Source organism: Bufo gargarizans, unplaced genomic scaffold (genome assembly GCF_014858855.1).
Source record: "Bufo gargarizans isolate SCDJY-AF-19 unplaced genomic scaffold, ASM1485885v1 original_scaffold_2053_pilon, whole genome shotgun sequence".
Classification (NCBI taxonomy): domain Eukaryota; kingdom Metazoa; phylum Chordata; class Amphibia; order Anura; family Bufonidae; genus Bufo; species Bufo gargarizans.
The window spans coordinates 66,603-77,878 of record NW_025334624.1 but is presented as its reverse complement, the minus strand read 5'-3'; the positions used below and the strand labels follow the sequence as shown (position 1 = coordinate 77,878).

Genomic DNA, 11,276 nt, shown 5'->3' with positions numbered 1-11,276 from the left:
AGTTATAGCCCCCAGTAGTCGGGGGGGGGGGGGTCCAGTTATAGCCCCCAGTAGTCGGGGGGGGGGGGGGGGTCCAGTTATAGCCCCCAGTAGTCGGGGGGGGGGGGGGTCCAGTTATAGCCCCCAGTAGTCAGGATCCAGTTTTGGGTGGGTGGGGGGACCTCAGAGCAGATGCTGGATGTTGATGGTGGCGGCTCCGCTCCTAGGTCCGTCCCTCTCCGACTCCTCCTGGCAGCTCATACTCTGTACATTAGTCATATTGGGGGGGGGGGGGGGCAGTTTGAGGACACCATCCCTTTGTGACTCAGCAGGAGCCGTGTCGCCGCGGGGAACGTGCACAATCCCGATAGCAGGAAACTGCAGCACTTAACCCCGTCAGTCCCAGGCTGCTCCCTTCTGTGCCGCACCCATATCACCCTGAGTCAGGCGGTAACGACCGGTGGCATCTGTGCTGCCAGGATAAGTGGGGGGAGGGGAAGGCGCAGCCCCGTCATACTGGCCCATAGCACCCAGGGAGCTGTGAAGGGGTTAACCCCGTGTGTGGCACCTGGAACCAGTAACAACCAGGTCTTGAAATCACTTTATTGAAATGTTGCTTCGCCCACAACCTCCGCCATTATCTACCCCCCCACCGACCGCCTCAAGTCTATCGGCTCCAACTCTGTAGATTTCGAGAAGCAGCGTCATCGGTAACGGCGCGGCGGCGGCGGCAGCAACGGCTGAAGGGTCGGGACTCCTACATCCGATCGTCCAGGTGCACGCCCGGCAGCAGCGCCTCAATATCCGCCCGGATGTTGGCCGTCTCAAAGCGCCGACCGTACCTCTTGTATGGGACGCCGTCCGGCGCGATCAGGAATTTCTCGAAGTTCCAGGAGATGTCGTTCCGCCGCACCGGCGACCAGATGATGCTCTTGGGGTCGCCCATAAGAGACACGGGGTCATCACTGGGGTGCGGGAGCTGCGCCTTCAGGAAGGTGAAGAGGGGGTGCTCCTTCTCCCCGTTCACATCGCACTTCTCAAACAGCGCGAAGTTCGGCTCAAAACCGCCCCCCGGGCGCACGAACCGCAACACGTTCAGGACCTCCTGGTTACTGGTGTTCTCCTGCGGAAAAGAAAACGGAAACTTAGAGTGCAGCTGGTGACACCCCCACAAGAGACCCCCCAAATACAGCATGAGGGGGGCACATAGCCCCAGTAGTCAGGATCCTGGGGGCCGCACCTTCCATGGGGTACAGAGCAGGTGCTGGAGGCTCCGCTCCTAGGTCCGTCCCTCCCCGACTCCTCCTGGCAGCTCATACTGTACATATAGAGCCTCTCCAATACAGCCCCCCAATTATACACCCCCATCCCATAATACAGCCCCCCCCCACCCCATTATAGAGCCCAACCCCCCCATTACACAGAGCACCCCAATAATACAGAGCCCCCCCATCCCATAATACAGCCCCCCCATTACACAGAGCCCCCCCATCCCATAATACAGCCCCCCATCACACAGAGCTCCCCCATCCCATAATACAGCCCCCCATCACACAGAGCTCCCCCATCCCATAATACAGCCCCCCATCACACAGAGCTCCCCCATCCCATAATACAGCCCCCCATCACACAGAGCTCCCCCATCCCACAGAGCCGCACTCTCCTCACCTGGTGCCCGAACTGGTTGCAGGGGAAGCCCAGGACCTGCAGGCCGCGGGCGCCGTACTCCGACTGCAGCCCGTTCATCTGCGTGTAGTCCCGGACGGTCGTGCCTCAGAGAGACGCCACGTTCTCGATGAGCAGCACCTGCCCCCGGTACCGGGCGAGAGACACGAGCTCCCCGGACAGGAGCCGGGCCGAGAACTCGTACACACTGCGCAGAGCCATGGCGGCAAATGGCAGGCGGCGCGAGAGCAGACTCTTATATAGACATGAGGCCACGCCCACCTGTCTGTAATCGGCCAACTGCGTCAGAGCAATTCGTTATGAGGCGGAGTCAAATACATCCACCAATCACACAGCGGGAGAACTATTACAGTGAGGCGGTCTGACACGCCCACTGCCCCGGAGCGGGACTCTGAGAGCTGACAACCGCTCTGCCGACCATTGTGCTGGACAGGGTGTCACATAACTGCCGACTGGGGCCCTAGTCCTGGTAGCACTAATATTTACCGGCTGAAAAGGCCCGTCCCAGACCCCTCCCCCTCCGTGTCCCAAACCCCTCCCCCTCTGTGTCCCAGACCCCTCCCCTCCGTGTCCCAAACCCCTCCCCCTCTGTGTCACAGACCCCTCCCCCTCTGTGTCACAGACCCCTCCCCCTCTGTTTCTGCTACCTGAGGCGAAAACGGAAACAACCCCCCCAATGCTAATTTCTTAAACCCCCCCTTTTCCACAATGAAAGCGCTCATTGCCCATGGCCCTTCCTGGTGCTTCCTGAGGGGATCGCCTCACCTGGCCTCATTGGCGGCGCACACCTGCGAGACGGGCACAGGACACGGACACAGCACGGGTACGCGGACACAGCACACTGCTGTCAGGAACGTCCCCGCGACAGGAGGTCGGTGAGACTGGCACCACGTGGTTAGATCTGGCAGGTTCTCCTGGGGGTCAGTAGGCGTCTGTGACGGCCGCACTCCTCGCCTCATTTATCCTTCCCTATTTATTGTTCCTCCGGCCGTTTATCGCTCGTGGTTGGATGTCGGCTGAGTTCCTGGCGCTCCCATTGCTCCTTTGAAGCTAAGTCTTTCCTTTCCCTTTTGTATTGTGTTTGGCTTCTGTGTTGCTGTTGTTTGTATTAGGCCTGAGGGAGACGCCGGTCGTCCTTCCTCTGGAGGCACAGGATGTCTCGTCCCTGACATTAGTACCGGGGTCCTATAGGGTGAGTCAGGACTGTAGGTGTGTATGACCTCACCTACCTCCGGGGTCAGGCTGGACTTAGATTAGGGGTTTCACTAGGCGGTGTCCGTCTCCCTTCCCTAGTCCTCAGGCCTGAGTCCCGCTTCCCCCTTTCCCTCCCACACCGAAGCGTGACGACAGGACACGGACACTGAGACGCCAGATCTGTGGCCCTCACACCGCTCCCTGCGCAATAATTTCTGCAGAACACCTGTGGGGTCAATGCTGACTCCGCCCCCGAATAAGTACCTTGGGGGCGTCGTTTCCAATAAGGGGTCACTTCTCATTGGCCATTTATTCTTTGACCCCGGAGCCCTGATGTATGCCAGAGGAAAGGTTAGGGCCACATGTAGGGGGTTTATAAAATCAGGGCCACGTGTAGGGGGTTTATAAGGTTAGGGCCACATGTAGGGGGTTTATAAGGTTAGGGCCACAGGTCGGGGGTTTATAAGGTTAGGGCCACGTGTAGAGGGTTTATAAGGTTAGGGCCACATGACCGGCAGCACATGGTCATTGTGGCGAAACCAACCTCGCCACGGTGTTTTGGAGGGGGCTGTTTACCAGCCTCCTGCCCTGGGATTATGGTCCCTTAAGTTATTGGGTCTTAAGGCACTTGGGACGGAGCCCTCTGTCCCTGGATTGCATCCTCTGCCTTACTTGCTTGGATGAAGCACATGGTGAGAACAATAGATAGCGGCCATTGTAGCTCACAGACACTGTTCTGACTTTTCCACACGGTGCTATCTTGCCGGTATTTGGTGCACAGAGACATCATTCAGGAGTTTGAAACTACCAAACAGGGGACACATTTATTAGTGACTATTTTCTGTATAACTTGTATATTTTCAGTGTAACTGTATCTTCCAAACTACTGAACGGATGTGGGTGAATTTTGGATATGTGGTTCACCCAGATCCCCCGGTTCCGAGGATATATTGGTTATGGGGTTATTGCATGTTTTGGGGTTCCTGTGATATGTTTTATAAAACTGTATTTCTCTGCCTTTGATAATTATATTCGTCATTGTGTTCAATAATCATCACCGGCAGAGGGGAGGAATATGCTGGGTGTGTTTCTATTGTCCCATTGTGTGTTTAAATGGTGATTCCTGTCCTGTTGTCTCCACATGTGTATTGGCGACTTCCCTTTGTCCTGAGAGATAATTGGATTGCCCTCAGTTGTCTCCCGGGCAGAGAGGAGGAAACCATGATGCATTGTGGGGATGTGTTGTATCTGTTCTGTATCTGCAAAACTGTAATAAAAACCAGGCTGGGTGTGCCAGCACGTCAGACCACTGCTGACCCTCAACACGGAGCCTTGTCTCGTTATTGGGGGGATTCCCTGTATGCTGTTAGAGACTGATTGCCAGGAGTGTAAGCTGATTGGATCCTTTTCCTGTTCGTCTGCTGGCGGCTATTTGCGAGGTTCCAGTTTGGAGTGCTATTTTGTATCCAGTTCGGGAGGTTGGTGTTCTGCAGCAGCTGTGCCTGTCTCTCGGAAAGGGGCATATCGTCTAAACGGATTTTAACCCCTTGTCTGCTGAAACGGTCCGTTACAGTCATATAGTCGCCGACCACCAGGATCGGCAGCACATGGTCATATAGTCACCGACCACCAGGACCGGCAGCACATGGTCATATAGTCGCTGACCACCAGGACCGGCAGCACATGGTCATATAGTCGCTGACCACCAGGACCGGCAGCACATGGTGTGCGTTGCGCCGTGACATTGGCTCAGGCATGAGGTGGCACGGTGAACGCTGTGAGTGGAGTTCCCTGTCGGCTGTCCTGGATTATACTGCCATGCGGGGGTGAGGGGTGGTGTAAGCCGCAGGGGGCGTTGCTAGGGTCTCAAAAGATCCGGGGTCCAAGCCCCAATGCATAAGGCCCCCCCCCTCCCGCCCGCTCTAGCACTAAAGACATTTTACTTGCTTCATAGACACTATCAAACATACAGGAGTATACAGCAGCACGTACAGGAGTATACAGCAGCACATACAGGAGTATACAGCAGTACGTACAGGAGTATACAGCAGCGCGTACAGGAGTATACAGCAGCACGTACAGGAGTATACAGCAGCACGTACAGGAGTATACAGCAGCACGTACAGGAGTATACAGCAGCACGTACAGGAGTATACAGCAGCACATACAGGAGTATACAGCAGTACGTACAGGAGTATACAGCAGCGCGTACAGGAGTATACAGCAGCACGTACAGGAGTATGCAGCAGCACGTACAGGAGTATACAGCAGTACATACATGAGTATACAGCAGCACGTACAGGAGTATACAGCAGTACATACATGAGTATACAGCAGCACATACAGGAGTATACAGCAGCACGTACAGGAGTATACAGCAGCACGTACAGGAGTATACAGCAGCACATACAGGAGTATACAGCAGCACATACAGGAGTATACAGCAGCACGTACAGGAGTATACAGCAGCACGTACAGGAGTATACAGCAGCACATACAGGAGTATACAGCAGCACGTACAGGAGTATACAGCAGCACGTACAGGAGTATACAGCAGCACGTACAGGAGTATGCAGCAGCACATACATGAGTATACAGCAGCACATACATGAGTATACAGCAGCACATACAGGAGTATACATCAGCACGTACAGGAGTATACAGCAGCACATACATGAGTATACAGCAGCACATACATGAGTATACAGCAGCACATACAGGAGTATACATCAGCACGTACAGGAGTATACAGCAGCACATACAGGAGTATACAGCAGCGCGTACAGGAGTATACATCAGCACGTACAGGAGTATACAGCAGCACGTACAGGAGTATACAGCCGCACATACAGAAGTATATATCAGCATGTACAGGAGTATACAGCAGCACGTACAGGAGTATACAGCAGCACGTACAGGAGTATACAGCAGCACGTACAGGAGTATACAGCCGCACATACAGAAGTATATATCAGCATGTACAGGAGTATACAGCAGCACATACAGGAGTGTACAGCAGCACGTACAGGAGTATGCAGCAGCACGTACAGGAGTATACAGCAGCACGTACAGGAGTATGCAGCAGCACGTACAGGAGTATACAGTAGCGCGTACAGGAGTATACAGCAGCGCGTACAGGAGTATGCAGCAGCACGTACAGCAGTATACAGCAGCACATACAGGAGTATACAGCAGCACATACAGGAGTATACAGCAGCATGTACAGGAGTATACAGCAGCGCGTACAGGAGTATACAGCAGCACGTACAGGAGTATACAGCAGCACGTACAGGAGTATACAGCAGCACATACAGGAGTATACAGCAGCACGTACAGGAGTATACAGCAGCACGTACAGGAGTATACAGCAGCACGTACAGCAGTATACAGCAGCACATACAGGAGTATGCAGCAGCACGTACATGAGTATACAGCAGCACGTACAGGAGTATGCAGCAGCACGTACAGCAGTATACAGCAGCACATACAGGAGTATACAGCAGCACATACAGGAGTATACAGCAGCATGTACAGGAGTATACAGCAGCGCGTACAGGAGTATACAGCAGCACGTACAGGAGTATACAGCAGCACGTACAGGAGTATACAGCAGCACATACAGGAGTATACAGCAGCACGTACAGGAGTATACAGCAGCACGTACAGGAGTATACAGCAGCACGTACAGCAGTATACAGCAGCACATACAGGAGTATGCAGCAGCACGTACATGAGTATACAGCAGCACGTACAGGAGTATGCAGCAGCACGTACAGGAGTATGCAGCAGCACGTACAGGAGTATACAGCAGCACGTACAGCAGTATACAGCAGCACATACAGGAGTATGCAGCAGCACGTACAGGAGTATGCAGCAGCACGTACAGCAGTATACAGCAGCACATACAGGAGTATGCAGCAGCACGTACATGAGTATACAGCAGCACGTACAGGAGTATGCAGCAGCACGTACAGCAGTATACAGCAGCACGTACAGGAGTATACAGCAGCACGTACAGGAGTATGCAGCAGCACGTACAGGAGTATACAGCAGCACGTACAGGAGTATACAGCAGCACATACAGGAGTATACAGCAGCACATACATGAGTATACAGCAGCACATACAGGAGTATACAGCAGCACGTACAGGAGTATACAGCAGCACATACAGGAGTATACAGCAGCACGTACAGGAGTATACAGCAGCGCGTACAGGAGTATACAGCAGCACGTACAGCAGTATACAGCAGCACGTACAGGAGTATGCAGCAGCACGTACAGGAGTATGCAGCAGCACGTACAGCAGTATACAGCAGCACATACAGGAGTATGCAGCAGCACGTACATGAGTATACAGCAGCACGTACAGGAGTATGCAGCAGCACGTACAGCAGTATACAGCAGCACGTACAGGAGTATACAGCAGCACGTACAGGAGTATGCAGCAGCACGTACAGGAGTATACAGCAGCACGTACAGGAGTATACAGCAGCACATACAGGAGTATACAGCAGCACATACATGAGTATACAGCAGCACATACAGGAGTATACAGCAGCACGTACAGGAGTATACAGCAGCACATACAGGAGTATACAGCAGCACGTACAGGAGTATACAGCAGCGCGTACAGGAGTATACAGCAGCACATACATGAGTATACAGCAGCACATTCATGAGTATACAGCAGCACATACAGGAGTATACATCAGCACGTACAGGAGTATACAGCAGCACATACAGGAGTATACAGCAGCACGTACAGGAGTATACAGCAGCACATACAGGAGTATACAGCAGCACGTACAGGAGTATACAGCAGCACATACAGGAGTATACAGCAGCACGTACAGGAGTATACAGCAGCACGTACAGGAGTATACAGCAGCACATACAGGAGTATACAGCAGCGCGTACAGGAGTATACAGCAGCACGTACAGGAGTGTTACAATACTGTTAGTTACACTGTGTGCAGTTAAGGGCTATTTTGCCTCCCAGCTCTGTTTTCAGCCATTCGCATGGTTCGGCGCGAGTCCTTTGTGTTGGGCATGGGTAGCCGCCATTTCGGGACCTTGCACGTGGTCGCGGCCGTCTTACGCCCGGACAGCGGTGGTTGCCAGCAGTCGCCTGGATCTAATGGCGGATGCGCAGACCGGCGAGCACCGCTGAGTCCTCCAGGACAGCGTAGATTCGTGCTGGGGCTGCCGACCGACCGGCCGTTCGGTGGAAGGACTAAACCTTGCATGGGGATTCCGGCGGACACCAAGGTGGCTGTGGGGGGCAGGGGTTTCATGGGGTTTTGGCGCACGAGCGGAGACCGGCCGCAGGACCAAAGCTTGGGGAACCATTTTCGGCTGAAAAGTCTGTGTGGTCGGTCAGGACTTCAGGGACCCGTGACTCCCGAACCCTTGGACCGACGGAGCCGGATTTTGGATATGTTGTTCCCCTACACCAGGACTGTCTGAGGATACCCAATGTAAAGATGTACCCCCTGGTTTTGGGGTACATCCAGAACTTGGGTAACATTGGGTGTGGGTTAATTATGTTATTTATTATTATTTAAGCGCCATTCCTTCCATAGCGCTGTACATATGATAAGCGGTGCACACACATAATACAGACAATTGCACTAAGCACGAACAAGACGAGTTACAGACTGGTACAGAAGGAGAGAGGGCCCTGCCCGCGAGGCTGACAATCTACATGGTATGGGAGAAGGACACAGTAGGTGCGGGTGAAGCAGGTCATGGCGGTATAGAGGCAGCAGGGTCACTGGTTGTAGGCTTGTCTGAAGAGGTGGGTTTCAGGTTCCTCCAGATGGTTTCCACTGTAGGTGAGAGTCTGATATGTTGGGGTAGCGAGTTCCAGAGTATGGGGGATGCACGGGAGAAATCTTGGAGGCGATTGTGGGAAGAGGGGAGAAGGAGGTCTTGTGAGGATCGGAGAGTGCGTGTGGGGGTGTACTGGGAGCTCAGAGATGTAGGGGGGGGACAGGTTATGGACGGCCTTGTATGTGTTTGTCAGTACTTTGAAGTGGATTCGTTGGGCAATGGGGAGCCAGTGAAGGGATTGGCAGAGGGGAGAGGCAGAGGAGTAATAAGGTGAGAGCAGTGGATTAGTCGGGCAGCAGAGCTGAGGATAGATTGGAGGGGTGCGAGAGTGCTAGATGGAAGGCCACAGAGGAGAATGTTGCAGTAGTCTAGGCGGGAGATAATGAGGGCATGTACGAGCATTTTCGCAGATTCGAAGTTAAGGAAAGCGCGGATGCGGGAGATGTTTTTGAGTTGGAGGCGGCAGGTGGTGGAAAGGGCTTGGATGTGCGGTTGGAAGGAAAGGGCAGAATCCAAGGTCACTCCAAGGCAGCGGGCTTTGTTGACTGGGGATAGTGTGCAGCCATTGATCGTGATAGATAGGTCTGTAGGGGGGGTTGAACAGGATGGGGGAAAGATTATGAATTCTGTCTTATCCATGTTAAGTTTAAGAAAGCGAGAGGCGAAGAAGGATGATATAGAAGATAGACATTGTGGGATTCTAGATAGTAAGGTGGTGATGTCTGGACCAGAGAGGTAGATTTGTGTGTCATCAGCGTAGGAGTGATACTGAAAGCCATAGGACTCTATGAGCTGTCCCAGGCCAAAAGTGTAGATAGAGAAGAGCAGGGGTCCTAGGACAGAGCCTTGCGGGACACCAACAGAGAGGGAATGAGACGAGGAGGTGGTGCGGGAGTGGGAGACGCTGAATGTCCGGTCTGTGAGGTATGATGTGATCCAGGAGAGGGCCAGGTCACTGATGCCAAGAGATGAGAGCGTTTGCAACAGAAGGGAGTGGTCAACAGTGTCGAAGGCAGAGGACAGGTCAAGGAGAAGGAGGACAGAGTATTGTTTCTTGGTTTTGGCTGTTAGTAGGTCATTGGTGACTTTGGTAAGGGCAGTCTCGGTCGAGTGGTGGGGTCGGAAGCCAGATTGTAGCCGGTTAAATAAGGAGCGGGAGGAGAGGTGAGAGGACAGTTCAGAATGGACATGTTGTTCAAGTAGCTTTGAGGCATACGGAAGAAGTGATATGGGGCGATAACTGGACAAGGAAGATGGGTCAAGTGAAGGTTTTTTGAGGATGGGTGTAATGGTAGCATGTTTAAAATCAGAGGGGAAGACACCAGAGTTTAGTGATAGGTTGAAGAGATGAGTTAGGGCTGGGATAAACACTGTGGTGAGGTTAGGGATGAGGTGGGATGGGATTGGGTCAAGTGCACAGGTGGTGAGAAGTGATCTGGAGAGTAGAGTGGAGAGTTTTTCTTCTGTAATGGTGGAGAAGCAGGTTTTGGGAGAATAGGACCGAGCAGTTGTGTAGAGGGTCTGTGGGGACTGTGTACTGAGGCTTTCTCTGATGTGGACTATCTTTTGTTTGAAATATTTGGCAAAGTCCTCAGCTGAGAAGAGAGGAGAGGGTGGGGGCGCTGGGGGACGGAGAAGGGAGTTAAAAGTGCTAAAAAGTTGTTTAGGGCTGTGGGACAGGGAAGATATGAGAGATGAGAAGTAGGCCTGTGTGCGTGACGACAGGACACGGACACTGAGACGCCAGATCTGTGGCCCTCACACCGCTCCCTGCGCAATAATTTCTGCAGAACACCTGTGGGGTCAATGCTGACTCCGCCCCCGAATAAGTACCTTGGGGGCGTCGTTTCCAATAAGGGGTCACTTCTCATTGGCCATTTATTCTTTGACCCCGGAGCCCTGATGTATGCCAGAGGAAAGGTTAGGGCCACATGTAGGGGGTTTATAAGGTTAGGGCCACATGTAGGGGGTTTATAAGGTTAGGGCCACATGTAGGGGGTTTATAAGGTTAGGGCCACATGACCGGCAGCACATGGTCATATAGTCGCCGACCACCAGGACCGGCAGCACATGGTCATATAGTCGCTGACCACCAGGACTGGCAGCACATGGTCATATAGTCACCGACCACCAGGACTGGCAGCACATGGTCATATAGTCGCTGACCACCAGGACCGGCAGCACATGGTCATATAGTCGCCGACCACCAGGACCGGCAGCACATGGTCATATAGTCACCGACCACCAGGACCGGCAGCACATGGTCATATAGTCGCTGACCACCAGGACCGGCAGCACATGGTGTGCGTTGCGCCGTGACATCGGCTCAGGCATGATGTGGCACGGTGAACGCTGTGAGTGGAGTTCCCTGTCGGCTGTCCTGGATTATACTGCCATGCGGGGGTGAGGGGTGGTGTAAGCCGCAGGGGGCGTTGCTAGGGTCTCAAAAGATCCGGGGTCCAAGCCCCAATGCATAAGGCCCCCCCCCTCCCGCCCGCTCTAGCACTAAAGACATTTTACTTGCTTCATAGACACTATCAAACATACAGGAGTATACAGCAGCACGTACAGGAGTATACAGCAG

At 53.3% G+C, this 11,276-nt stretch overlaps 1 protein-coding gene across 1 annotated transcript; it reads right to left on the bottom strand.

Annotated features, from left to right (window-relative positions):
* Positions 1 to 568: 568 nt before the first annotated feature.
* On the bottom strand, positions 569 to 2,624 carry LOC122923917 (glutathione peroxidase 1-like). The gene is made up of 3 exons (XM_044274781.1): positions 2,454 to 2,624; positions 1,648 to 1,944; positions 569 to 1,102 (listed from the first exon to the last, which is right to left on the bottom strand). Exons 1-3 carry the CDS (start codon positions 2,622 to 2,624, stop codon positions 737 to 739), a joined length of 834 nt encoding a protein of 277 aa, XP_044130716.1. The 3' UTR covers positions 569 to 736.
* Positions 2,625 to 11,276: the final 8,652 nt, after the last annotated feature.